This window comes from Miscanthus floridulus, chromosome 1, assembly GCF_019320115.1.
Source record: "Miscanthus floridulus cultivar M001 chromosome 1, ASM1932011v1, whole genome shotgun sequence".
Classification (NCBI taxonomy): domain Eukaryota; kingdom Viridiplantae; phylum Streptophyta; class Magnoliopsida; order Poales; family Poaceae; genus Miscanthus; species Miscanthus floridulus.
The window spans coordinates 44239351-44267058 of record NC_089580.1 but is presented as its reverse complement, the minus strand read 5'-3'; the positions used below and the strand labels follow the sequence as shown (position 1 = coordinate 44267058).

General features: G+C 49.2%; 4 protein-coding genes and 1 pseudogene across 6 annotated transcripts; 3 read left to right on the top strand and 2 right to left on the bottom strand.

Moving 5' to 3' along the window:
* Positions 1–74: 74 nt before the first annotated feature.
* LOC136505961 (ras-related protein RABD2c-like) lies at positions 75–2294 on the bottom strand. 2 transcript variants are annotated; one of them, XM_066501120.1, is made up of 4 exons: positions 2131–2294; positions 1745–1939; positions 1239–1342; positions 75–610 (listed from the first exon to the last, which is right to left on the bottom strand). In XM_066501120.1, exons 1-4 carry the CDS (start codon positions 2224–2226, stop codon positions 514–516), a joined length of 492 nt encoding a protein of 163 aa, XP_066357217.1. In that variant the 5' UTR covers positions 2227–2294; the 3' UTR covers positions 75–513. The 2 variants fall into 2 exon arrangements, with proteins under 2 accessions (XP_066357217.1, XP_066357274.1); XM_066501177.1 differs by having other exon boundaries at positions 80–610; positions 1745–1900; positions 2131–2272.
* Positions 2295–10830: 8536 nt separating this feature from the next.
* Positions 10831–12409, top strand: LOC136481901 (uncharacterized). 2 transcript variants are annotated; one of them, XR_010764906.1, is made up of 4 exons: positions 10831–11054; positions 11413–11509; positions 11911–12001; positions 12100–12409. XR_010764906.1 is itself a non-coding variant. In XM_066479183.1 (4 exons), the coding sequence occupies exons 1-4, from the start codon at positions 10903–10905 to the stop codon at positions 12116–12118; spliced, it is 330 nt and encodes a 109-aa protein (XP_066335280.1). In that variant the 5' UTR covers positions 10831–10902; the 3' UTR covers positions 12119–12409. The 2 variants fall into 2 exon arrangements, 1 of the variants encoding a protein (XP_066335280.1); XM_066479183.1 differs by having other exon boundaries at positions 11940–12001.
* A 2288-nt stretch (positions 12410–14697) lies between these two features.
* LOC136481893 (uncharacterized) lies at positions 14698–16208 on the top strand (annotated as a pseudogene).
* A 2115-nt stretch (positions 16209–18323) lies between these two features.
* Positions 18324–19709, top strand: LOC136455892 (uncharacterized mitochondrial protein AtMg00810-like). Its single transcript, XM_066455605.1, has 2 exons — positions 18324–18893; positions 19629–19709. The coding sequence occupies exons 1-2, from the start codon at positions 18324–18326 to the stop codon at positions 19707–19709; spliced, it is 651 nt and encodes a 216-aa protein (XP_066311702.1).
* A 326-nt stretch (positions 19710–20035) lies between these two features.
* On the bottom strand, positions 20036–22420 carry LOC136481888 (uncharacterized). Its single transcript, XM_066479169.1, has 3 exons — positions 21630–22420; positions 20757–21001; positions 20036–20399 (listed from the first exon to the last, which is right to left on the bottom strand). The coding sequence occupies exons 1-3, from the start codon at positions 22127–22129 to the stop codon at positions 20167–20169; spliced, it is 978 nt and encodes a 325-aa protein (XP_066335266.1). The 5' UTR covers positions 22130–22420; the 3' UTR covers positions 20036–20166.
* Between the last annotated feature and the right edge of the window lie 5288 nt (positions 22421–27708).

Sequence of the window (27708 nt, the reverse complement as noted above, 5' to 3'; positions counted from 1 at the left end):
TTGCATTCTCTAATTGAGATCTGCATTCCAAAATTCAAGCACAGAATTGTCTGAAGACAGAGAGAAGCTCCGGCTGACAAAAAGATGAGGTAGATGACCTTAATCATCATGTTCAACAATCAAAATAACCAGCACTTTACACCGGTTATCATTCAATTAACTGCCAATTTAAAGATTGACTGATCGCTGATGGTACAATTTGCTATGCTAGGTTATACAACTGTGGCAATTAATGCTGATCTGTATAAGCCAGAGCTCACACCATATATCATGCAATTAACTGCAAGTTTTAAGATTAACTGATGGTACACTTTGCTAGATAATAATAATACAAACTGTGGCAATTTATGCTAATCTGTATAACGATGAATATCTGACGCTGAAATGACACTATTACAGTATCTTAGTATCCTCCATTCCACTCAGTGTCTCCTCCAATATAATCTTGATTGGACAACATCCTGCGGCATCCATCTAACCACAAGTCAAATTTAAGTGCCCCCTGAGCCCTGACTACGACGAGCAGCAGCTGCTCTTCTGCTGTATTGGCTGCCCTTTCATGTGAACATGGACGGTGGGTCTCCTCTCCACGGTTGGTTGGGTTGCCATCCTGCAGGAGTTGCACGGCATCAATAGTAATTTCAATCAGTCAGGACCGTCAGTCTAAAATCCAACTCAGAACAGCACAAAAAGCAGATTTTTTTAATAAGATTGCACAAAAAGGAGTTATATCACCGATACAACTGTCACATGGGGAGCATGCACACTCCATATTACTAGAGCACCGAAAAGGATCATAAAGCCACAAAAATTGCACAACAATCTACCCACAGCACTTGGAAAAGCTAACATTAATGTCAAGAAGATGTCCTGAATTATTTAACTAGAAAATAATTCAAAGTTTAAAAACTTGAGTCTCAAGTAGTTCAAAAGGAAAGGCACATGTGAAATTGTTGGAAAAGCTTCATCATTTGGCTGGTTAGCATATATGTGTAATGTAACTTCACCTAAGGAAATATGTAATCAAGTAAAGAGTGGAAGAGCCAAAAAAAAAGCACTCAGTTGTGCATAATTTTCCTCCAAAGAAAATGCATTAAGAAACAGTCAGAAATCACTAACAGAGTTTTATGAAGCTTTCATTCCTGCGGCATGCAGAAAGTTCAGCAATGTTACAGTGTCGAGCTTAGTAGATAAATGGGAACAAAATGGCTTCTAAAAAAGTTTATTTTTTTGCTTACCTTTTCTTGATTTCTGATGACATGGTTAGGAAAGCTTCCTCCACATTGATGGATTCCTTTGCACTTGTCTCGATAAAGGGAATTCCTAACGAATCTGCAAAAGCCTGCAATTGATTTGATTGCCAGGTTTAGGAAGAACATATAAACATGGACATCTAATTATCTATCGAGATTCGAGAATAAAATAGAATCACAGTGACTACTGTAATTTTTTATTTTTTCCTTGAATACACAATAGAGCTGTGCATCATTGCATCAAGAAGCAGAAATGTATGAATACGACACACTCACACCACACCCACCCACCCATACACACCCTCAGTTAAGCATACATGTCTTTGGATCAAAACAAATCACTGTATTTTCATAACGAATAGAGACACATTCCTCCCTTCATTGTGTTCATTCTCGTTTGCTACTTGTAAAAGTTGTCTTAGATAGCTGTTAGCCAGCATCAGAATTGCGGCTAGTATTTTAAAGAGAAGCATAAGAAAAAGGATCTTTACCTTTGCCTTTTCAGTGTCAACAACCTTACTGTCAACCAAATCACACTTGTTCCCAACTAGAAGCTTGCACACGTTGTCACTGGCATACCTATCAATCTCACTCAACCACTGCTTGATGTTATTGAAGCTCTCCATGTCTGTCACGTCATACACGATCTGAAAAGAGCATTGCACAATATTAAGTGCATACCAAGACTGGCACATTGTGTAAGGTCAAAAAGGGAAATTAACCACTTCAGTCTAATAATTAAAAAGAGTGATCTGCAAATCTATTCAAGCCATCCTAGTTCACTGTATTACACTGAATAAGTGAAACAGGAAAGCTGAAAATGATTGTGTAAATAGAGATCAGCGTGAGCTGTAAATGACGAGTTAAGAGGAATTACGATGATTCCATGAGCTCCTCGGTAGTAACTGTTTGTAATTGTCCTGAACCTTTCCTGGCCTGCTGTGTCCCACTGAACAGGAAACACCGACATCATTATCAGCAACTGGTGGTTGAACAAACATGAATAGATTTTTGTAAAGCAATGTGTGAGCTAACACATCAGCGTCACCAAATAATTAGCAATCAATACCCCAATTTCCAGTTTCTAGCCACACTCCATCATGAGCATTCTAAGTACCGAAGCTATCTGATGTAAACCATTAGTATTTAGAAAACTGCTACCTGGCATGTACACTTATCTATCCTAAATCATGTGACGTACTCAAATTATATGAGATGAGTAGATATAAGGATCAGCCTAATCATCATACAAAACGTGGGTTCTTCGACGCCGTTGTTCACCTCCATGGGTTCCCGACCTCCATCGTCAGCGATCGGGACCCCGTGTTCACTGGTCATGTTTGGCGCGACCTCTTCAAGCTCGCCGGCGTCAAGCTCCACCTCAGCACGGCGTTCCATCCCCAGACAGACGGGCAGTTCGAGGCGGTGAACAAAATCATCGCGATGTATCTCTGCTGCATTATGGGCGATTGTCCCCGCGCCTGGCTTGATTGGCTGCCCTGGGCGGAGTATTGCTACAACACGTCATATCACTCCGCCTTGTGCACCTTGCCGTTTTAGGTTGTATACGGTTGCCCTCCACCGGCCCTGCTCCCTTACACTGCCGGGACCGCGCGCACAAACACCGTGGACAACTTGCTGCACGATCGCGACGTGTTCCTCGCCGACGTTCGGGAGCGTCTTCTTCAAGCGTAGGAGTATGCAAAGCGCTACTATGATGGCCACCATCGCGCTCTGGAGTTCGTCGTGGGCGATTGGGTGTGGCTTCGCATCCTTCACCGACCGGCACAGTCCCTGCTGCCCGGGCTGCGGGGCAAGCTGAGCCCGCGGTTCGCTGGGCCGTTCTAGGTCACCGAGCGCGTGGGCGACATCGCCTATCGTCTACGTCTTCCGGAGGGCGCACGCGTCCACGACGTCTTCCACGTGGGCGTCCTCAAGCCGTCACTACAAGAATTATGCGTATTAACAACGAGACGATAACGACCACTGATAATATGTGGTCGTCGGCGATCATTTGGCCCAGTCCGGCCTTTAAGTTGGTGCTATAATTTGATCCCGACGACCAAAAAGCTACCCGTGGTTAATTACACGTATAATGTGGTCGTCGGTACTCGGTACAGCTGTGTACCTTAATTACCGGCAGTTGGCAACAAAATAAAACCAGCTAGCGGAAGCCAGGCCTTGTTTAGATTGAAAAAAATTTCAAACCGATGAATAGTAGCACTTTCATCTTATTTGGTAAATATTATCCAATTGTGGATCAACTAAGCTCAAAAGATTCATCTCGTGATTTCCAACTAAACTGTGCAATTAGTTATTTTTTTTACCTACATTTAATGCTCCATGCAAATGGCTAAAAATTGATGTGATGGAGAGAGAGTGAAAAAACTTGGAATTTTGAGGCACTACAGGAATCGGCCTCTTTGCCGACTGCCGAAAGCAGTCGGCAAAGGCTGAAAAACGGTCGGCAAAGGCTTTGCCGACCGTTTTTCGCCTAGGCAGTCGGCAAAGGGGTGCCGGGAGAGAAGATGTCGGGAAAGAATTCTTTTCCGACTGCCTTCCGGACAGCAGTCGGTAAAGGCTTCCCCGACGGCCGTATAACCAGTCGGTAAAGACTCCGTCGCCGTCCCGTCCCGTCTCCTTTGCCGACCGCCTTCCTGGCAGTCGGCAAAGGCTTTCCCGACTGCCAGGAGAAAAGCAGTCGGCAAAGGCTTTCCCGACTGCCAGGAAGGCGGTCGGCAAACCTGGTTTTGCAGGCTGTGGTGCCCAGCTTTGCCGACTGCCAGGGCAGTCGGCAAAGCTGGAAATTTTTTTTTTTTTCTCTTTTCTCTCCTGTTTTTTCATATACATATCACACTTTAAAGTACACAGATCACACATTTATATATATAAGCCAAATGCACGCATATATAACACGAATTCACATATAGATCACATCCAAGCATCCATAAGCATTAATATCCATACAGTCCACAGATCATCGAAACATAAAAAACAAGTGCGCAAGTCCAACATCAAACCAAAAGAACTTCACTCCTCGTGCGACCCACGGTCCCTATGCTCATCCTGAACTGAAGGCCACGAAGACCATGAGGACTGGCCTTGCTGGAGCGGCGCCGACGTGTAGCGGTGCTCCCACCCGGTGTGCGCGTGGTGGGTATGTGGCAGAGGGTAGCTCACCGCCGCTCCGGTCCCGTACTGTGGAGGCCGAGGAAGACCGCCACCCGGAGGCCCGAAGTATGTCGGAGGCGAAACAACCTGCCACCCAGGAGAACGTCCATCTGGAGGAGTCGGGTTCGAACCCGCTGACATTGACTGCACAAAGTAGACATGATCTCATTAGTAGCTACACAGACCTCGTGAAAACAATGGAGACCAATATATATACTCACCGTACTCCCCGTAGGGTCAATAGGTGCTGGACCGAACATCGTGGCGGGTAAAGGAGGCATGACAGCACCAGGGATCTGAATGCTCTGAATGTAGCTGGCAAAGTCCTGCCTCCAGCGCAAAGCCTCCTGCCGATGGGCCTCCTCTCTGGCCGCTATCTCCCGCCGATGGGCCTCCTCTCGGGCCTCTGTCGCGGCCCGCAGCTCGGCCAGCTCGGACTGCAATGTCACACCCAGGTAATTAGGTACATATGTAAAACCAATTAACGAGGAATGGAACTGAAGGTACCTGAACCGCTGCCAACGTGGACGGCTGCCGACGGCGTATGGGGACGTCGGAGGTCGTGCTGGTGGACCTACGAATCTGACGAAGGCTAGGAACGTTGGTCGGATCGATTGCGTTGTTGGCAATCGAGTACTGGCCGTGCGGTTTCCCTCCTCCCGTCCTCATCACGAGGTCTGTGTCCAGGGGCTGCTGGGTTGGATCGTAGTCCGGACCATAGCGCTGGCGAGCCGCCTCGGTGTACCGGGCCATCTTTTCATAGACGTTCGGGTTGGTGTACGCCTCGGGCCCATCTGCCGAGCTGAAGACGTTGTTCGGATCAGACGCTTTGCCCTTGTTCGACAAAGCGTAGCCCTCGTACAAGTTGATGACCTGCCCGTCATGGTAGCGGGACTGCAAGGAACACACAAGGACGATTACACGTAATGAGATAGAATAAATAAATAAATAAATAAATCAATTGACAGAAGCTTACCCATGCGTCACAGTACTGTCCGAGGGAGCGGCTCCCTTGGTGGTGTGCCGGCCCTTGCCTCATCTTGGCACGTTCACTTCGACTGCGACGCTCCTCATACGACTCCGGCGTTCTCCAGGCGTCCACAATGGCCTCCCAGCAGTCCATGTATGTTTTGCACCATTCAGCAGGAAACTACATGACATGGCAGAAGATGAATCAGTAGTAACGTCTTCTACTTCATTTGCATGGAAGGAATCATAAGCAATGTTCCTTAATTACCTGCATGTAGATGTCCTTGGCAACGTCGGTCTCAGGGTAGTGGAGCATCTTCTTGGCGTCCGCGGGTGGCAGCCTCTCAAGCTTCACGTCAGCGTAGTAGGTGACGAGGACTTGGACGTGCGCCTCGTAGTACATGTCCTTCACCCGCGCCATGGCGGCCCGGTCCTGCACCACCGACGCCCGGTCCTCGTACCCCTCGTCACATGTGAACCAGTCCTACATGTTTCATTAGTTCAAAAACGTCCAGCGAATGTGTATCGACAAAGCAGTGCAATAAGAACTCACCCAAAACTCCATCTTGATCTTTGTCGCGATGGGGACCTCGTGTGCGTCCTTGACTTTGTAGAAGTCCGACCAATGCCAAGGCACCACCTTGGTCACGTCGTCGAGTTCGATAAGGCCAGGGTAGTGCTTCTTAATCAGGAGGCCCAGCATGCCATTCGGACTGCGTGCACCACCCCCGCTCACAATCTGCCAGCCTCTGCACAAGTCAGTAAGAAGAATTGTTAGTCTGAAGTTTTAATGTTAAACATGTCATATGAATAAGTCGTAAAAACATAAATGGTTACTTACTTAGAACCTTCAGGTCGAATCACAGGACGGTGCTCCAAGGCGATCGTCGCTCTAGGGAGACGTGTGATCCCACGCTGGTAGACCTTGCGCGAACCTGAGGAAGTCGAATCCCCTGGTGTCTCCTCCTCCCCCCTCCTCCTCCTCCCCCTCCTCCTCCTCGCTGTCGTCTCCGGTCTCCTGCACGTCGTCTGAGGGAAAGAGCTGCTGCCTCGCTGTCCTACGACGTGACCGAGTCTCCTCTGACGTCGGCACCTCCAACGCCTCGTCATCGATGCCTGTCGGTGTCGGGGCCCGTGCGTAGATCGACTTTGTGTTTCGCCGCGGTCTACTTCCGCCCGGCATTTTGTCCTATGCCTGCAAAAACAAAGACAGAGATTAAACCAATTAGCACATGAATTAGAATAATAACAAAGTAATAATAACAAAGTAATAATTGCAAAAACAAAGTAATAATTAAACAATATAGTATATACATGAATTAGAATGCATCTCCACGAACGATAGTGGTTGGCTCCACGTCATCGCTATCATCATCATCATCATCATCATCATCGCTATCACTCCACTGGAAATCCTTGCGTGCCTGAGCTGTACTGTCCTCAACACCTAGTTCGCGACAAGCCCTCCATTTCTCTAGCATGATTATGTCTTCAGGATCTTGCACTACTTCACCCTCATCCTCATCAACCTCGTTGTCTACTTCCATGTCCATCAGCGATTCAATGTCTATCGACAAATGGCCATTTAGGCCCTCAGGAATATAGAACTCTCCGTTATCTGCCGTTGGGTCAAAGTTGTAATCATCATCAGTTGGGACAGGCAATTTACCGCGTGGCGATACCGAGTGCACAAGGAACCAACCCTTAAGCCTCTTATCGTCCTGGCACGCCCATGGGAGATAGTAAACTTGCGTGGCCTGTTGAGCCACAATGTAGACATCTTCACCAGCATAGACGGAATCCTGTCGAATTTCAACTTGCCCAATGTCATCTTGTCTTCTAACTTCATTAGGATTGAACCAATGACATTTGAATACCACTGGTTTAAGTTCTTTCATGCCCTCAAAGTGGAGCTCATATATTTCTTCGACTATGCCATAATAGTCGAGATTGTCGTATGCATAAGCAAGTAGTAAAACCAGGCATTGCATCTACATGGCGTTCCTACCTGCTAATAGGTGAAGGATAGGTCCTAATCCCACCCGCGGATGCGTAGATGGGTTAGCTTCCATGCATGCCCACGTCTGAATCGGAATTTCGGCAGCACCTCCCCGCTGTTCTCCAGATACACGTCCCCGTAGGGAGTGTGTGTATCCGGAGAACAACCGGGAGGTGCAACCGAAACTACGACTCAGACATGAGCAAGACATGGAAGCTAACCCATCTACGCATCCGTGGGCTGTCCAAAAAACGTGGACAATCCGAAACAGATACGGTTGGAAGTACTACTTCCAACTGTATCAATTTCGGACGGGAGACACCTAACTTGGTGACGCGACCTAGACCATGATATGGGAAGAGGGGTTATACCTAAGGTGCCGAGGTGACGCTGTGCAGGCCGACGACCAAGGCACGGGGCTACTTCGGATCCGCGCTTTTCTGAAACACAACAAAACAATATAAGTACAAATTTTCGGCAGAACCTCCCTTGTACGGAGAGGTTTCCAGAACCTGCAAAAAGAATTCAACATCACATACACGGCTCGATGGCCGACATCACATACACGGCTCGATGGCCGACATCACATACACGGCTCGATGGCCGACATCACATACACGGCTCGGCAAGGAGGAGAACGGGCGGCGCCGCAGCGGGCAGCGACAGGGAGAGCCCGGAGGACGAGCGCCGGAGGCCGGACGGAGTAGCTGGGAGGGGAGATGGCCGGCGGGAGGGGGGGGTCTGGCCGGGCGCAGGGGGGACGAGGCCGGGGCAGGGCGGCGCTGCCGGCCGCGGCTGGCCACGGCGGGGCGGGGCAGCGCGCTGCGCGCGGCAGCGGCCGGCGGCGGCCGGCGTGGCGGGCCGGCGCGGCCGGGGAACGCGGCGGGGCGGGGCAGCGGCTGCCTGCGGCCGCGCGCGGGCGCCGGGGCGCGGCGGATCTGGCCGCGGCCGGCCGCGGCGGGGCGGCGCAGGGCGGGCGCGCGGCCACGCGGGGGCCGGCGGCGGCGCGGTGAAGGCGGGGGGTCGCGGGGGCGGGCGCGCGGGTCGCGGGGTGGGCGGGGGTGTGGCGGGCCGGCGCGGCCGGGGAACGCGGCGGGGCGGGGGCAGCGGCTGCCTGCGGCCGCGCGCGGGCGCCGGGGCGCGGCGGATCTGGCCGCGGCCGGCCGCGGCGGCGGGCGGGCGCAGGGCGGGCGCGCGGCCACGCGGGGGCCGGCGGCGGCGCGGTGAAGGCGGGGGTCGCGGGGGCGGCGCGCGGGTCGCAGGGGGTGGGCGGGGGGTGTGAGTGGATAGGGTTATCCCTTCCTTTTTTTTATTTTTTTAAAACAACAGAGCCTTTCCCGACTGCCGTAAAGCGGCAGTCGGCAAAGGCTTTACCGACTGCATACAGTCGGCAAATCCTTTGCCGACTGCCTCCCCACGGCAGTCGGCAAAGATTTTTTTTTTTTGGTTTTTTGGTTCCAATTTTTTCCTGTGGGCTAAACATATTGTTTCAAGTACAATGTACAAATTTGGGACCTTCGGAGTGGCAACGGAAGCGCGGCAATGGGCGAGACGCGGTGCGCGCCGGCGCCGGGCGGGATCGGGCGGTGCGACGGGGATGGCCGAGGAGCCGCGGGGGCGGAGCAAGGGCGGGGCGCCATCTTGGCCGGCGGCGGCGCGGTGAAGGCGGGGGTCCGCGGGGGGGGCGCGCCGGGTCGGGGTGGTGGGCGGGGGTGGTGGGGGCCGGCCGCGGCCGGGGAACGCGGGGGGTCGGGGCAGCGGTGAATGCGGCCGCGCGCAGGGCGCCGGGGCGCGGCGGATCTGGCCGCGGCCGGCGCGCGCGGTGGCGGCGCTCGGGCGGGGATGAGCGGCCACGCGGGGGCCGGCGGAGGCGCGGTAAGGCGGGGGCGCGGGGGGGCGTGCGCAGGCGGGTCGCGGGGGTGGGCGGGGGGTTGTGAGTGGATAGGGTTATCCCTTCCTTTTTTTATTTTTTTAAAACAACAGAGCCTTTCCCGACTGCCGTAAAGCGGCAGTCGGCAAAGGCTTTACCGACTGCATACAGTCGGCAAATCCTTTGCCGACTGCCTCCCCACGGCAGTCGGCAAAGATTTTTTTTTTTTGGTTTTTTGGTTCCAATTTTTTCCTGTGGGCTAAACATATTGTTTCAAGTACAATGTACAAATTTGGGACCTTTTGATGATATTTTGCTATATTTTATACAATTATTTTATTTCCTTGCATTTTCTCGCATAGTCCAAATTTAAACTGCAGGTGCATAAAATAATCAAACGCAGCCATTCGAAAAATAATATTCATGTTGAAGAGTGTATTTTTAGACCATGTACATGAGCCCACCCAAAAATTAGAAGGTCTTGTCCACGCGAGATGACAATCCCGGTGCGGTAGAAGTATTTTTCAATTATAAAAAATTCAAACGTAGTCTGAAAATCACGAAACTTGGCAAGACATCATGATATCGTATGTGGAGACTATGGTAAAAAATTGAAAATGTTTCGAATAAGTTTCGTCGTCTGATGTCCAAAACTCTGATATCTCACATGTGATCACATATGATATCACATGTGAGATATGGGAGTTTTGGACATCAGATGACGCAACTTGCTCCAAACATCGTCCAATTTTTACCATGGTATCCGCATATGATAACATGACACCTCGCCAAGTTTCGTGATTTTCAGACTTCGTTTGGATTTTTTATAATTAAAAAATACTAATACCGCATCGGGATGGTCATCTGTCGTGGACAAGACCTTCAATTTTTTGAGTGGGGTCATGTACATGGCCTAAAAATACACTCTTCAACATGAATATTATTTTTCGAACGGCTGCGTTTCATTATTTCATGCACCTGCAGTTCAAATTTGGACTATGCGAGAAAATGCAAGGAAATAAAATAATTGAATGAAATATAGCAAAATATCATAAAAAGGTCCCAAATTTGAACATGAGATTTCAAACAATATGTACTGCCCACAGAAAAAAACTGGGATAAATAATAATAATAATAAAAAAATCTTTGCCGACTGCCTAACATGGCAGTCGGGAAAGAGCTTCTTTGCCGACTGCCTTTCCTTGGCAGTCGGCAAATAGGGCAGGCCTTTGCCGACTGCTAACGGAGGGCAGTCGGCAAAGCCGACGGCCCGGAATTCCGTCCCGTCCGACCACTTTTGCCGACGGTCTGTCTTTGCCGACTGTCTTTTGCAGTCGGCAAAGACCTCTTTACCGACTGCCAGCCTTTGCCGACTGCCTTGGAGAGGCTTTGCCGACTGCCAGGCTCTTTGCCGACTGCCAGAGAAAAACAGTCGGCAAAGAGCCCCTTTGCCGACTGCCTGGAGAAAGGCAGTCGGGAAAGAGACTGGCAGTCGGCAAAGCCTGATTTTCCTGTAGTGAGGGTATCTAAACAAGGCCCCAATTTCTATTGCCCCATGACTTCTTCCGTCTAACCCTAGCAAGTCGAGAACTCCAGGGACGCACGCCGCAGGCGAGGGCCTCGGACTGCGAGACGGCGTGATGGGTACGAGCGCCGGCGTGCCGGATCAGCATTCACGTAAAGACGGGGAGGCGCGCGATCCGCATGCTGTTGCCCAGATGCATCTCGGTGATGGCCTGGCGGTGCACTGGGCAAGATTAATTACAAGATCTCGATCAGGAGCAGCGACCAGGTTCCCTAGTCCATCCTTATATATCAGATCTATAATTTTCAGTTGTATTTTTCTTGGTTGAGAGTCACGGTGATCTGTTCACATTCTCCTTAGTATAATATTGAATCTGGTCAATGTAATGTTCGGAAAAAATTGCAGTATTTTGTAGAGCGAGTCTTTTGATTTTTGCGTTGAATTTGCTTTACCTGGTACGTTGATTCGTTGCGTCCCGCCGTGTTATCAATTATCCTCTCATCACTAAAATATTGGACATATCAAAATATCACGCGTCCGCAGCCTACAAGTATAACTTCTATCAGGTTGTTCTAATCACTGCTTTGTTTCTAAACTAATTTGGTACCTCGGCAAAAGTGCCCAGTGTTGCAGGGTCTGATGACTGTCTGCTGCTCCTGTGCTATGGTGTCTGGAACCGCCGGTGCTGCACTGCAATACCTTTCATCACATTAAAGAAAAAGGTAAAAGGCATGAAGTCTTTCCTTCAAAAAAAAAAAGGAATGAATTGTACTTTTCTTGATTAGTAAGAGCGAGATACCAATCCTGCATGTCTTCTCAAACCAATGTGTATTAGGTAATTCCTCGTGCTTGTTTAATGTTAATAACCTAACTTTTTTACTATTTCGCTGTTTCCTCAATACTACTCCATCCGTTTTTTTACTTGTCCCATCAGGTTGATTAAGTCAAACATTTTTAACTGTGACAATCAATTTTAAAAAATAATAAAGTAGTTTCATAACATGTGAACTATATATTATGATAGTATTTCTTAAGTTCAATCTTGAAACATAAATCTTATATGTGGTTGATCTACACAAGAATCCTATGACACTCTAGTTATGAGTTGGAAATTCTAATGCAGGATTTATCTCTATGTTGTCGGCATTGAAGGGCATCATGAATCAAGAATATCAATTGCATGTAATGCCTAAAAAGATTTCCATGCCTGTTAGGTTTGTCTTCTTTCTTTTGATCGTAGAATTCTGCAAAGTAGAACTGTAGCACAGTTTCTTTTATGGGTATGCAAGTGATTCTTTTCCTAAACATGCAGGACATCTTTGTTACTGTAGCTGGGCTGGTAGAAAAAAATTACAGTCGAAGTTACAAAATCGAGCAACTCAAGAAGGTGATGGGCATAAGAAAGGGTCATATGCATGCTGTTTAAAGACAACATGAATATCCAGGGAACTGTTAAGAATCTCATATTGTAGGAATCAGGTTGGAGAATATTATTAGAAGCATGACAAAGGAATTGTTTGTGAGGAGGACCAGCTAATTGTGTACTTGCCTTCGAGCATGACTTTTGCTTCTTTGTAATAGGATTGCTAAGTCACGCAGTATTAGATACATTTGTAATATTAAGAGTTATTTATGAATAATCTGTTGCAAATTTATTTATCATAGATTTCTGGTATGGTGAATGTGCATTTGTATATTGTGCAAAGTGGTGGCTCACCCTATAAAAATTGGTGTTAGCCAATGTGAAATACGAGCATAAATATTGTACTAAAAGTTTAGAAAATGGTCATTGTTACTAAAAAATGGTGTTAGTACTTCATGCCAGATGGTATAAAAAATATTAACGATAGAAAATGTGGTCGTTATTACTATAAATGTGGTCGTTATTAGTGTAGTATCAACGACCACATATTGTGTGGTCGTTGAAAAGTTAACGACGGGAAAAATTGTGTGGTCGTTAATTGTATTAACGATGGAGCTTTTAACGACCATGGACGACTACACTTTTGTGGTCGTTAATAACTTTTAGCGACCACATTTGGACTTTTAACGACCACATATCCCGTTGTTAATATCACTTTTTCTTGTAGTGCGTTCAAGGGGACACCGCCGACTTCGCCACCGGTGCTGCCTCCGCTCCACCATGGTCGTCGCCTTCAGCAGCCGGCGTGCGCTCTACGTGCACAACTCTGTCGCGGAGCCTAGCACGTCCTCGTCCAGTGGGTGGGCTTGCCAAAAGCCGAGGCTACGTGGGAGCCTCTGGAGGAGCTTCGCGCTGAGTTTCCCTCCTTCCAGCTTGAGGACGAGCTGTTCTTAGGGGGGAGTGATGTTATGGTCGGTAAAGTCTACAAACACCGGAACAAGTCAAGTGGCTAGGCGGTGGACCGAGGCGAGCGCGCGACGCCAGCGCGCGGTCACAGCTCAGCGACGTCATTGCAGTTATCAGGAGCCGATTCATTAGGAGATTGTTCTGTGTGATTTTCATTCCTTTAGTTCAGGAACAATTGGTTAGGCATTTTGTATAAGTAAGGAACATTTCTGTTAATGAAAGATCAGCCAGAGATTTAGAGTTAATCTCTTGCTCCTGGCGCTATCCCTCTCTCGCGACACTCAAAACCCTCTGCGCCGAGCACGGCGGCGCCAGCTCGCATTTGGCCGTTTAAGCCTAGGCCCTCCACCTCATACTCATACTCCCTACGCAGTGACCTGCTATCCAACAAATACAGGGATTTTTCTGTCTGTCATCGTGGGTCATCAGAGAGACAGATGTAACAAACATGCTGCCAGTCATTAAAGATGCATTTTGGCTACACCCCTCTCTCATGTGGGTCATAAGAGATGGGTTTGGCTATATCCATATGCGACAACGAATTAAAAAAAAACAAAAAAAATCTTAATACATAGCAGTAAAAATATATGTATTACACACGCAGGTCTTCGCTAGACAAGATGGCATTGCATATTAGAGAGTAGGTATTAACCATAGCCCTGTTCGTTTTGCTGATAAGCCATGACTGAAAGTACTATTGACTGATTTGTTGTGAGAGAAAAATATTATTCGTTGGCTAAAAAAGTACGATTTATAAATCAAACGAACATGACGCATATTTTTAGCCTGAACATCAACGTTTCTCGAAACTTTGTGAAGGTCATCTGGGCATAGGTTACAACATCATTGTCTACTAGTATCTTGCATGCGCCCATGCGCACGTAGGTCGTCGATCTGAACAATGATAGCCATTGCATCTGTAAGTCCAAACAAAAGGGCATTAGTGAGCAGGATTTAATTAGCTCTTGATAGCAGTGTGTGTACCATGCCTTCCAAATACAGTAATACACTGAAGTTGGGTGCAGCCTCCGTCAGTTATTTTGTTTCTTCTTGAATAAAAATGAAGGAAACCTTTTGTCTGGAAAAAAAGAGGTTATCTCTCAGCTTTCGTCAGAGGATGCTCTCTCTGCCCCCCATAAAAGAAAAAAAAATTAAGTCATGGTTCTACACATGGTATAAGTCTTGCTCAATTTCCCCTGTTGGTGTTAGCTGTTGGGTGAAGGACTGAACCTGCTGTAAGTCTATGAGACTCGTCCTGTTGCGTTGCATTGCTAAATGCTAATGGATGGGGGAGCCATTTTGGGTCTCTAGTAGAACTTTCTTAAAGCACAAAAGTAAGTTAGGCTTGTCAAATTCAATAGGAATTCGACTGCTGGTTGGTTTCAGTTACAACAAAGACGACTTAATCCTTTACAGCCAAGGAGAATGTAAACAAACATGTATAGGATAGCTAGAGTAGCTCTGCACCTTTCATTTCTGTAACGGCCAGCCTCCTCCTTTGTAGGATCTCGTAGGATCTGCATGTACTCATGAGCCGCTGGCCTCTGCTCTCACCCCTGTATATGTATCTCAACAGATTGTAATACAAGCCGTGGTCATTCTTCCCAAATTGCTTTCTTACATGGTATCAGTCGACCATTGATCCTCTCTCATCTTCCGCTGCTTTCCGGCCATGGCGAGCCCGACGGTTCCATCTCCTCCAACCCATTCGCCGCGGCCGACGAACCTGCTCCTCCCCCAGCCACAACACTCGTTCTCATCAATATCCACAGCCACGTCCCTGTAAAACTTGCCACCGACGAAGGCAACTTCCGTCAGTGGCGCTCCTTCTTTGAACTCACCATCAAGAAGTTCGGGCTGCTGAGTCACATCGATGGCACGGTGGACGCCGCCGCCATGACTGCTGACCTCGAGTGGCTGCAGATCGATGCCTGCATCGTGTCGTGGCTCTATTCCACGGTGTCCAAGGACATCTGGAATGACGTCTACAAACCGGGCAACACCGCCTACGCCGTGTGGTCTGCCATCACCAGGCAATTCCTGGACAACAGCCTTCAACGCGCCGTCTACGCCCAGCAAGAGTTCCATAGCCTCTTCCAAGGCGACATGTCCATTGGCGAGTACTGTGGCCGCCTCAAGCGTCTCACCAACACGCTGTACGACTGCGGCGCCGCCGTCTCCGACCCGGCTCTCGTCATCAACACGCTGCGCGCCCTGAACAACAAGTTCAGTCAGGCCATTGCCGTGCTCTCCACCATGACGCCGCCACCGACGTTCCTCTACACCAAGTCCTACTTGCTGCAGGAGGAGCACCGCATCAAGCGCTCTCTTGAGATGGAGGCCCAGACGGCCCTCCTCGCTGCTCAGGACACCGGCTCTTCCACCACCGTCAACAAGGCTGCACCGGCTCCTCGACCGCCGTCGCCTACGCCTGCATCCACCACGCCGTCTGGTGGTGGCGGCGACCGCCGCAAGAAGCGCAAGGCGGACAATCGCAACCGCCAGAGCGCGCCTTCGTCTCAACCCAGCCACACCGCACCCCCTCCACCGCAGTGGGCGTCGTCGTACAATCCGTGGCAGGGAGTGGTCTAGGCGTGGCCGCTCAACTCATGGCGCCCTGGTCTTCTCGCGCCTCGCCCCGGTGCTGCTCCTCTGTCCGCCATGACAGCCCTCGCCGCACCACCGCCACAGCAATACCCGGGCACCATACCGCCGGAGCTCTACACGGCGCTCAACAGGATGTCCCTGAACACTCCCAGCAGTGGCGGTAGCGATTGGTTCCTCGACACCGGCGCTACCTCCCACATGGCGTCGCATCCTAGTATTCTATCATCTTGCACATCATCTACTATTCCCCGTCATATTGTTGTTGGCAACGGTAGCCATTTGACGGCATCCTGCACTAGCAACTCCATTGTTCCCACTACTTCTTCTTCCCTGCGTCTTAATAATATTCTGATTGCTCCTCAATTGGTTAAGAATCTCATCTCTGTCCGTGCACTAACCCGTGACAATTCTGTGTCTGTTGAATTTGATCCCTGGGGATTCACCATCAAGGATCTATGAACCAGGATGGCTATCCTCCGATGTGACTCCTCTGGAGAGCTCTACCCCTTGCGCACTGCTCCGGGCACATCATCTTCGGAATCGGCGCAGGCTCTCCTTTCTTCAACAGCTGCTGACCTCTGGCACGCCCGACTAGGTCACCCCGGTTGGGACGCGCTCCAGCACCTGTCTCGCTCCATAGGTTTTACCTGCACCAAATCCAGTCCACATACTTGTCACGCTTGTCAAATTGGTAAGCACGTGCGGCTGCCATTTCATGAGACCAGCAATGTTTCTTCTTTTCCTTTCCAACTTTTGCATTGTGATGTATGGACATCGCCCATAATAAGCAACTCAGGCTACAAGTTCTACCTTGTAATTCTTGATGATTTTTCACATTTTGTGTGGACCTTTCCATTGCGGCATAAGTCTGATGTTCTTCCCACTATCATCTCTTTTCATGCTTTTGTCTACACACAGTTTCAGTGTCCGATCATGTGTGTTCAAACCGACAATGGAAAGGAATTCGATAATTCAGCTTCTCGCGCGTTCTATGCTAAACATGGCATTATGTTGCGCCTCACGTGTCCTTACACATCTCAGCAGAACGGACGTGCCGAACGCGTTCTTCGCACCATCAACGATGGCGTTCGTGCACTCCTGTTCCAGGCTGCACTCCCTCCTTCATTCTGGCCCGATGCCCTTGCGACATCTACATATTTACTCAACCGGCGCCCTTGTCGCCCCCGCGGCAATGAAACACCATATGCCCTACTCTTCGGCGTGCCACCGGATTACTCAAACCTGCGCATTTTCAGATGTCTCTGCTATCCTAACACTACAGCCACCGCCCCACATAAACTAGCACCACGCTCTGTTCGATGTGTTTTCCTTGGCTATCCCATGGATCAACGTGGCTACAAATGCTACAATCTAGAGACAAAACGAATTATCATATCTCGTCACGTATACTTCGACGAAACCTGCTTTCCGTTTGCGTAGATTTCTGAAACAGGTTCAGTCCTAGCACACAGGCATTCCTCGTGCATCCCTGATATGCTCCCGCTACCAATGGTACGGCGTCCTCGTACCAACAACCAAGGGCAGCCACGGGCACCACAAGCTACGACGAGTTCACATGTCCGGTCCGCTTCCACGGTTCCTGCGGCTCCAGCACCGAGTCCACCGACGGGTTCTCAACCGCCTGAGACCCCGTCCACCAGTGCGTCCCCAGCATCTATGGAACCAGGACCGAGTCCGGCCTCCACATCGGCCCCAACTGACTCGGTCCTTCCGTCGGCATCGCCACGAGCTGCATCAGCGCCGTCGGACCCGGTCCCTCGGCACCCGATGATCACCCGCGGACGCGACGGCATCCGCATGCCGAACCCGAAGTACGCGCACATCGCCACAACCTCTTCTCCGACATCCCCGCCGACTTTCGTACGTGCAGCACTCCGTGATCCCGAGTGGGCTACGGCGATGAAGGAGGAGTTCAACGCCCTCTAGGCCAATGGAACCTGGACACTCGTGCCTCGACCACCGCATGCCAACGTCATCATCGGCAAGTGGATTTTCAAGAACAAACTCCATCCGGATGGATCGCTGGAACGGCGCAAGGCTCGGTGGGTCGTTCATGGGTTCTCCCAACGCCCAGGGGTCGATTTCCACCAGACCTTCTCACCGGTGGTAAAGCCATCCACGATTCGCACCGTTCTTCATCTCGCAGCCACACGACAGTGGCCAGTCCACCAACTTGACGTCAAGAACGCCTTCCTCCACGGCGACTTGGCTGAGAAGGTGTACTGCTATCAACCGGCTGGGTTCGTCGACGCACTGCATCCTGATCACGTCTGTCTTCTTGTTAAGTCCTTATACGGACTCAAACAAGCACCTAGGGCGTGGTTTCAGTGCCTGGGCAACTACCACCGCTCCATCGGCTTCACTTCGACGGGATCTGACACGTCGTTGTTCGTCTACAAGCAATCCTGGTCTATGTGGACGACATCATCCTGACCGCGTCAACGACCTCGCTCCTCCGGCACGTCGTCCAACAGCTCTGTCGCGAGTTCGCCATCAAGGACCTTGGGGACCTGCACTTCTTCCTCGGCGTTCAGGTTCGACGTGACGCCTCTGGCTTCTCCCTCTCTCAGGCTCAGTACATGGAGGACATCTTGGAGCGTGCGGGCATGTCCAACTGCAAGCCAACTACCACTCCAGTCGACGTCAAGCAGAAGCTGTCCGCGGCTGATGGTGAACCGGCCGCCGACGGATCGTTCTATCGAAGCATCACAGGAGCATTGCAGTACCTGACACTTACGCGACCGGACATTGCTTATGCAGTCAATCAAGCTTGCCTGTACATGCACTCTCCTTGTGCTGCTCACTGGAATTTTGTCAAAAGGATTCTCAGGTATCTTCGTGGCTCCATCAGTGATGGCCTCTTCATCTCTGCTTCCCCATCAACCGAACTAAAAGCCTACTCTGATGCCGACTGGGGCGGATGTCCGGACACCCGGCGATCAACGTCTGGCTATTGTGTGTTCCTTGGGGACTCGCTTGTCTCGTGGTCATCAAAGAGACAACCGACAGTCTCCCGGTCGAGTGCGGAAGCTGAGTACAGGGCGGTGGCCAATGCCGCTGCAGAGTGCTGCTGGCTACGAAACTTACTTCAAGAACTTCATGTTCCTGTCAGGAAGGCTACTGTCATCTATTGTGACAACGTATCAGCTGTATATCTATCACAAAACCCAGTTCATCATCGACGAACGAAGCACATTGAACTAGACATTCACTTTGTCAGGGAGAAGGTAGCACTTGGCAAATTCAGAGTTTTGCAGATTCCAACTCGGCATCAGCTAGCTGACATCATGACCAAGGGATTGCCAACGCCACTGTTTACAGAGTTCAAGTCCAGCTTGTGTATTCGGACAACCGATGCTCAAACTGCGCGGGGGGGGGGGGGGGGGGGGAGGGGGGGGGGGGTAAACAAACATGTATAGGATAGCTAGAGTAGCTCTGCATCTTTCATTTGTGTAACGGCCAGTCCTCCTCCTTTGTAGGATCTGCATGTACTCATGAGCCGCTGGCCTCTGCTCTCACCCCTGTATATGTATCTCAACAGATTGTAATACAAGCCATGGTCATTCTTCCCAAATTGCTTTCTTACAGAGAAGAATCTCCATCACAGTCAGTCATGGCCAAACATGCAGAGAGAGAAGTCGACGTGGATCCAGGGAGGGAAGGGAAGTCTATCTGTGAATCCCCGTCTGTGATGAAGTTGAGGCCCGTCTGTGACTAGGACTGCCCTCACCGTCACATCGACTAGTTGTACGTTGTTCTCTGAATCCAGTTCAGTTGTGCTCTCAACTTTGACGGAACCGGTACAGACTTTTTACAGCACGCAGATATCCATTCACTGGCTAGTGTCTACGTACTTCTCTGAATTCTCTTTGTTCTTTCTGAAGGTTTCTGCAGCCTGCAAGACGCGTAAAGGAAAGGGAGCAGTAGAAAAGAATACCCAGGGTGCAAGGTATGATGCATGCTGAACCATCCATCAGACTGTCAAAGATGGACGGATATTTTTGAAGACCCAGATGATGAATATATATGTATTCTCTGCCCTCGCAACACACAGTCACTGATATATATATATACTGAAATGAAACGATGGGTGTCCGAATGATGCAGGGCACCGGCAAGAACACGCAGAACGGCAACATTTTCGAGAGATGGAAAGAAAGGAAAAGAAAAAAAAAAGGAATGATTCTGTGACTCGCAAATTTTCAGTGTTCTCAGAAAAGAGAAACGATAAAGTTACAGAGAGCACAAACCTTGCACAGATGAAACAACAGCATTCAGCCATACCTGGATCTTCAGTAGGCATATAACAACTTATCAAAGCATACAGTCTACAAATGTGCTAAAAAATGGAGTGTGATTTCCTATCAACTTTTGTCATCAGCTAATCCTTACACTCACCTATCTTATGATTCTGTTTGCCTATTACACGCAAAGGCTTGCAAAGGTTAAGTACCCAGTGTGCCCTTTAGCACTGCTGCATGGCCTAACCAAAATGGAGGAACTCCTTTGTGAGCAGTCTGTGTTTTCACCTGGGGTTGTCAACATTCTTCTTTTCTGCGGTAGAGGCCCCACACATGCCTCGTCCGAGGTGACACTCTTCAGAGCAACGTCGCGTACTTCATAATTGCGAAGAAGAATCTCAAAGGTTCTAACATCTGTGAAACACAGTTCATTTTTGTTAGCCCCTTGAGCAAGGCAATGTGAAAGCATGTGAAATACCCTGGCCTCCAATGACGGCAAGGTGTTGGAGTTCCATATAAAAGATCCACGATTAGTACCAACATAAGTTAAAGACTCTGTAAGGTAAATGTATACAATATGACTTGGGAGAACCTATTATGTAGTCCATTCAGGACACTTGAAAATGATATGAAATCACGTACTGTTGGACACAAATTTTATTTATTTATGCTCATGAAACAAGACTGCAGTTAGGCTGAAACATGTTTTACGGAAGTAAGAAACATTATCAATTCTATCTAGATGAAGCAAAGTAAAAGAATCTACCATACCTGTGAAAGATGTTTTCATGGCTTCACAAGCACGCTGCACTTGCTCAATACAAGGCGAAAACGAGCATAGAACACCGTCTTTCTTTAACATCAACCCAACAGATGGTATTGCAAGCCAAGGCTGGGGCAAGTCCAGGAAGACAGCATCAGCAGCACCACAATGTTCCTCTGGGAATCCTTCCCCTTGTACATCCCTCACATTGACTGTGATGAGGCTGCTCAAGCCATTCTTCTCAAAGTCTTCCCTGTTTACCAGAGGACATTGAAACTATAATTGCACAAATAATAACTAAAAAGTAAAAATCCATGATATTCCTTGAAAAACCTGTTCTTTCTAAAACAGAAGCTTTCTCACCTATATTTCTAGAGTTAACATAGATATCTATCCACCCAAAGAAAGAGTGCGGCCTGAAATTGCTGTTGCATCCTCACTTGAGTAAATTTTCCTACATGTATAAGCTGCACTTCACCATATCTATATCCTTAAAATGCTTCTAACGAAATGGCATTCCTGTATCTTGTGTTTTGCGTCTTCTATCTCATTTCGAACACAGCTGCGAAATGCTGGATCACTAACTCTTATACGTGCTGCAAAGGCACAGGTTACGAAATCTTTGTTTACTATAACCACATGCTATGATCCAAGTTCTACATGTCCATGTACTATAGAGGCATTTAATGGACGGCGGTATGCATCTTTGAGGTGATAAATAACTAATTGTACTGCAGGGATTTCAATGTTGAAGCATGGATTTTGCTGTTGTCGAAAATCTCATGTATCCTAATTAGAGGCTAAGATGTTTCACACAAGTTAAAAGCCTTGATCACAAAAAGGAAAGAAATCAGAGTGATTATATTATAGCTTATCGTTACCTAGCTGAGGCGGCCCTCTGCTCGTGGAAATCAAAGGTGTGGACTTGGCCATGCGGCGCGACGGCGCGTGCCAGCGAAGTGGTGAGCGACCCGCTACCCGTACCAGACTCGAGCACAACGCAACCAGGTACAAGCTCGAGGTAGGCGACGACGAGGCTGATGTCGGCGATGTAAACGATCTGGGTGCGGTGGCTGAGCACCAGAGTCCAGAGCTCCGGGGTGGGCGCCAGGAGGTGCACGAACCCACCACCGCCCGCCTTGCCTCCGCCTCCGCCGCCCTTACTACTACCTCCGCCGCCGCCGAATACCTTGGATCCGAAGGGGCGGCCGATCCAGTCGTCGTGGCGGAAGACGCCGAACCGGTTCTGGAGCACGCCGCCGGCGCGAACCGCGACGGCGCGCATCGCGTCGTGGCGCTCGTACACCACGACCGTGTCGCCCTCCGCGATGCGACGCTGCGACGTGGGCTTGGACGAGGGGTCCAGGGGGACCATCGTCATGGTTGTGGAAGGATCACGGCGACGGGGTTGGGAGACGGGATTGGGAAGAGTCACAAAGCGCGGCGGCGGCGGCTGGGTATATTTGGCTGGATTTGAGGAATCGATAATGCTGGGTGAGACAGTCTCCTCAGCGGCTGCGACGATGGCGCGCGGGCGGGAGGAAGGAGGAGGGAGGAGCGACAAGACAGGCTCGGTGGCGGCGCCGACGCGGCCGTAAAAGATGCGGCGCGGGGGTGAGAGGATTGCGGGGCCGGGAATTAGCCGCGCCGCGCGCTAGGGTTTTGGGCCCTTTTTTTTTTGTGGGTGTGTGTGTGGTGGGGGGGGGGGGGCTAGGCCCTTTGGCGCCTACCGGTTTTTCCAGGGAGGGAGGGAAGGGGGGCCTATCCCTGCGTTCGGCTGGTTGGTTTTTCAGCCGGATTCTACTGTTCCCGGCTGAAGAACACTGTTCACTCTGTCACATATTTGTTCCAAATTTCTTTTAACGAACAGGGTCATTGTGACCATACGAACTCCCAGCAGAGCAGAGGGACCTGATAAAATAAAAGGAAAATAAAATGCTGAATACAGACACACACAGACAAGAGATAGAAAACCAACTATTTTTGAACGCAAATTTGATTCTGTGGCTACAAAAGTTCCGCACCACTCGACTTCTTCCTTCCTTGCATGGTTTTTTCTTCTTCATCATTCATCAGAGCCAGAGGAGAGGAGAGGAGAGGAGAGGAGGGCTGGCGGATACAGTGCTGCCTGCCTGCCTTGCTGCAGGAAAAGGTTGCACCATCTTCATTTGATTCGCAGACGGCAGGCCAAAGAGGAGGAGCTAGTCGTCCACGTTGAGGTTAGCTGTCATGGAGCTTGCCATGGCCACTGGCAGCAGCAGCTGCTGCAGCTTGGTCACCGGCTTGAGGTGCAGGACATGTGCAGCAGCGGCATTCAGTAGTGCTGGGGATCGCCGCCGCAGCTGGAGGACGACGCCAGTGACGGCATCCGGCCGTGGAGCCCGCAGGCTGACGGTATGTATGCCTTACAAGTCACAACACTAGTTGTTCTTCTTCGGATCCAACCAATTCAGTTATACATATTGTTCGAAAAAAAAATTCAGTTATACATAGTACATGCTACTTGTCTGAAACCTCGCTTGTTCTTTCTTTCTGCAGGTGTCTGCAGCAGCCTGCAAGACATGTAGGGGAAAGGGCGCAGTAGAATGCACAGGGTGCAAGGTATGATAGATGCATGGTGAACCATCCATCCACCACCAGACTGTCAGATGGATACATGCTGGAGTAGCATCATTTGTTTTTTTGCAACACACAGTCACAGACATTTACATACTGAAATGAAACGATGCAGGGCACCGGCAAGAACAAGAAGAACGGCAACATTTTCGAGAGATGGAAGTAGGTTTTTTAGATATCATGTTACATTGCAATAGCTACCTGCTACTACTAGTACTAGGGGCCATTTATACATAGTTGGCCATGCAGCCCGAGCACGTCGGCCCGGCCCAAGGCCCGTTTTTTTGGCCCGGCCCAAGCACGGCCCGACACGGAGGCTAGCGGGCCCGGCCCAGAGGAGCAGGCCGTGCCTGGGCCTTACCCTAGGCACGTGGGCCGGCACGGCACGGCCCGCTAGTGGCCCGGCCTGCCAGCCCCCCCCCTCCCCCCCCCCCCCGCGCCGCGCCCTGCCCCCGCATATAAGCGGCTCGCCCAACCGCCTCGCCTCCTCACCTCTCCACTCTCCTCGCCCGCTTCACGGTCAGCAGACGCCTCGCCTCCTCGTCCGCTCCGCTCTTCGCTCTCAACCCTAACCCTAATCCCCAGTTCCTCACTCGCTCGCCGCGGCGCAGCCGAGCCCCGCTCGCCCAGTCGCCTCGCCGGCGGCCGGCTCCGCAGTCCGCTCCCAACCCTAACCCTAATCCCCACTCGCTCGCCGGCTCGCCGCGACGCAATCTCTGCTCTCTCTCTCTCTCTCTCTCTCTCTCTCTCTCTCTCTCGCCCACATCGGCCGCATCCACGATCTGGCGAATCTGAGCTCTCTCTCGTGATCTACTGATCTCGTCCGTTGTCCCTGACTTCGGTGACCTCGATCCGCCTCTCCTCCCTTCTCCCTCCCTCTCCTCCCTTCTCCCTCTCTCTTTCTCTCACTCTCGGTGAACTATGTGAGTTCGTGACTGTGTTCCCGTCCGTCCTTCCTCCGCCGTCGTTTCTAATCGGTCTCTCTCCTCTGGGTGGCCCTCGTCATCTCCGGCACCAGGCTCCGGTTGCGCAGGTACTCCACTAACCCTAACCCTAACCCTAGATCTGTCTTCTCTACTTCTTGTGTCTCTTCCACTGACTCTGGATCTGTACCTCTATCTCTCTGACTCTGTTTTTCTCCTTCGTGCAGGTCGGTTGCCGATGCCTCGTCGTCCTCTTCCTGTGGCATAGACCGAGCATGGCGGCAACGCGCACCGTTGAGGAACGGTGCTGGAGATAAGCCGTCCGCGGTCAAGGTCGCCATGGCGGATGACGATGATGTCGTCTATCCACTCACCGGCAACGATGACCTGATCGCGGCAGGGCTGCTCACAGAGGACGACGACGACATCTGTGACAATGTTGCTGCGTTGTTGGGTATCGATGTCGGTAGTGGCTCTGCTTCGATCGATCTAGACGGTGGCGACGGTGGTGGAGGGGCGGAGCCGGCGCCGTCGGCGACGGCGAGAGGGACACCGGTCGGCTCCAACAGCACAGATGGTATCTCATGCCTTGGTAAGCATAAATCTGGTGTCTAGGTTGATTTTGATGAAATCTATGAGACTGTGAATAGTCAAAAGGTTCGAACTGCTGCTATCTGTAAAATATATAAGAGTAGATTGTGTGCTAAATCTTCTGCTGGCACTGGCCATTTGATTAGGCATTAGAAATCTTGTAGGAAAAAGGTTGATCATGCTGCTAGGGTTCAGTCTAGGCTTTCTTACAATCCTGATGGATTTGTGCATAACTGGAACTACAATCCTGCTGTTGCTCACTCTGAGTTGTGTAGGTTGATTACTAGGCTTGACCTTCCATTAGGTATAGGTGAGTCACAGGCATGGGAGGATTACATTGTTCTTACTCATAACCCTAGGTTTGCCAAGGTTTCTAGATAGACCACCACTAGAGATCTTGGTAAGCTGTTTACTGAACGCCGTGATAAGCTTAAGAATTTTGTGTTGCCTGCTGCTTCTTCTGTTGCTTTGACTTCAGACATTTGGTCTGATAATACTAAGGAGGACTATATTAGTGTTGTTGCTCACTATGTGAATGCTGATTGGGAGTTACAGAAAAGGGTTATTGGTCTTAGGCTGATTGAGGTTAAACATTCTGGTGAAAACATTGCTGAAAGGATTGCTGCTGTGGTTGAGAAGTATTGTCTGATTAATAAGATTTTCTCTGTTACTCTAGACAATGCTTCTTCTAATGCTAGGGCTATGAACACTTTGGCATCTCTATTTGCTTGTTACTTGAGTCATGATCCTTTGGATCCTAGTAACCGTAAGTACAGTCTTGTGCATCAACGTTGTGCTTGTCATATCATTAATCTAATTGTAAAATCTAGATTAAAGAGGTTGAAACCTTACACAGAAGATTTTAGAACTACAATTAACTTCTTAAATTCCTCTAATCAAAGAATTGCATTGTTCAAGGAATACTGTAATGCTAAGGGTGTTAGACCTAGAAAGTTTGGCTTGGATATAGATGTTAGATGGAATTCTACTTACCTGATGCTTAAACACTTGGTTCCATATAAGAATGTCTTTTCTGTGTTCATTAATTTCTATTATGGTTCACAATTGTTGACTACAAATCATTGGTATTTTGCTGAGAAGTTATTGGAGTTTCTGGAACTCTTCTATGACTCCACTGTTGTACTGTCTGGTGTTTATTATCCTACAAGTCCACTTGTTCTGCACCACATCCTAGAGATTACTTCTCATTTGTATGCATGTGAAAAAGATCATAATCTAAGAGCTATTGTATATCCTATGAAGCTTAAGTTCCTTAAATATTGGCAGGACATTCCTCTGTTATATTCATATACATTCATTCTTGATCCTAGAGCTAAGATAAGAGGTTTCTTTAATGTGTTGCAATTACTTGGTGAATACACTAGTTCTGAGTACAGTTCATACTATGCTGATGTCAAAACTGAATTGTATAAAATGTTTAACAAATATGAGAGCAAGTTTGGTGCAGTTAGATCTCAAAGGGTTACACAACCATCACATCATACAGGTAAGAAAAAGCAGGCATGGAGAAGAATCTTTGGCCGTTGATCAGGTGTTGTTGGTCCTTCCCCTCTCCCTGCCACTGCATCTTCATCTACTTCTGCTGTTTCTGAGCTATCAGCTTATTTAGACAGTGACAATGTCACTTCTTATGAGGATGATTTTTACCTACTTCTGTGGTGGTGTGACCACAAGCTAATATTTTCAATCCCGTCTATAATTGCTAGAGATATCATATCAGTTTCTGTATCTACTATCTCTTCGGAGTCTTGTTTTAGTTTGACAGGTAGGATAATTGAGGAACGGCAGCAGCGCTTGTCACCTGAGACTATGGAGATGCTGACCTGCTTAAAGGACTGGGAGTTAGAAGAAAAAAAGGGAACAGCATGCTGTTGACAACCAAGAGCTTGAAGACTTATTCCAGAACTTGTACCTTGATGAAGATGGACCTGCTGGTGGTGCTCCTAGTACTTAGTGAGGTACTGAGGTTGAGACTTGACTCCTGAGTGTGTGTGTGTGTGATCTATGACTGTGAAAGGGTGTGTGTGACTGTGAAAGACTTATCTATCATTTGAACAATGGTTAATTAAGAGCTGGCTGCACTTTTTTTTTCTTTATAGGGTTTCTCACAAGGGTGAGTTTTACCTAGAAAGGTTTTTAATGAGGCAGCGTTGCACTAAACAGCTCATTTTGGTTATTTCTGTTGTCTGTCGGCTTTGGACTTTGATTCTGTGAATGTATGAAACTGTGATCTGTGAATGTATTGGACTCGGACATTTCGACTTCGATTATGTGAATGTATGAAAATGTGACTGTATCGGACAAGTTTTGGACTTTGATTTTGTGAATGTAAGAAACTGTGATGATGTATTGATGTGAACTGTGAATGTATGAATTATGAAATTATAAACTGTGAATTGTTATCTATTTGTGAAATTGTGAATGCAAAGGGTAACAGGCCACGGGCTGGCACGACCTGTGATTCTGGTCGTGCTTCACGGGCCGGCCTGGCACGGAAATCGGCCCATAGAGCCGTGTGAAAGGTCCTTATTTGGTTTTGGTAATTAAATGACAACTTAGGTAGACTAATTGTGTTTATATGAGATACACAGGTGATTAGTCCACAGATATATATGTGTGAGCAACATATGCCATGAAGGTGAAAATGGCTTGGAAATGTTGCAAAGCTCACACATGTGATGATGAAGGAGCTTAAATGCACATGAGACATGACATTGAGTCATGTGATCAAGGTGGAGAAGATCAAGATAAAACTTGGCTTGATGGACCGGTTGCAAGCGTGAAGGGTAAGTCAAAGGCTTTGGAGTGA

What these genes read in the sequence shown, in the direction of transcription:
- LOC136505961 (XM_066501120.1), bottom strand. Translation starts at nt 2,226, where the DNA reads ATGATGTCGGTGTTTCCTGTTCAGTGGGACACAGCAGGCCAGGAAAGG. An exon ending in GAGGAGCTCATGGAATCATC is followed by an intron (nt 1,940 to 2,130) that starts GTAATTCCTCTT and finishes ACAATGTGCCAG; the next exon opens with TCTTGGTATGCACTTAATAT. An exon ending in TTGACACTGAAAAGGCAAAG is followed by an intron (nt 1,343 to 1,744) that starts GTAAAGATCCTT and finishes AATCAATTGCAG; the next exon opens with GCTTTTGCAGATTCGTTAGG.
- LOC136481901 (XM_066479183.1), top strand. Translation starts at nt 10,903, where the DNA reads ATGGGTACGAGCGCCGGCGTGCCGGATCAGCATTCACGTAAAGACGGG. An exon ending in CGATCAGGAGCAGCGACCAG is followed by an intron (nt 11,055 to 11,412) that starts GTTCCCTAGTCC and finishes AAAAGTGCCCAG; the next exon opens with TGTTGCAGGGTCTGATGACT. An exon ending in TCATCACATTAAAGAAAAAG is followed by an intron (nt 11,510 to 11,939) that starts GTAAAAGGCATG and finishes TCGGCATTGAAG; the next exon opens with GGCATCATGAATCAAGAATA.
- LOC136455892 (XM_066455605.1), top strand. Translation starts at nt 18,324, where the DNA reads ATGGAGGACATCTTGGAGCGTGCGGGCATGTCCAACTGCAAGCCAACT. An exon ending in ATTGTGACAACGTATCAGCT is followed by an intron (nt 18,894 to 19,628) that starts GTATATCTATCA and finishes TTCTTTCTGAAG; the next exon opens with GTTTCTGCAGCCTGCAAGAC.
- LOC136481888 (XM_066479169.1), bottom strand. Translation starts at nt 22,129, where the DNA reads ATGACGATGGTCCCCCTGGACCCCTCGTCCAAGCCCACGTCGCAGCGT. An exon ending in CAGAGGGCCGCCTCAGCTAG is followed by an intron (nt 21,002 to 21,629) that starts GTAACGATAAGC and finishes TCTGGTAAACAG; the next exon opens with GGAAGACTTTGAGAAGAATG. An exon ending in CATGAAAACATCTTTCACAG is followed by an intron (nt 20,400 to 20,756) that starts GTATGGTAGATT and finishes TGTGTTTCACAG; the next exon opens with ATGTTAGAACCTTTGAGATT.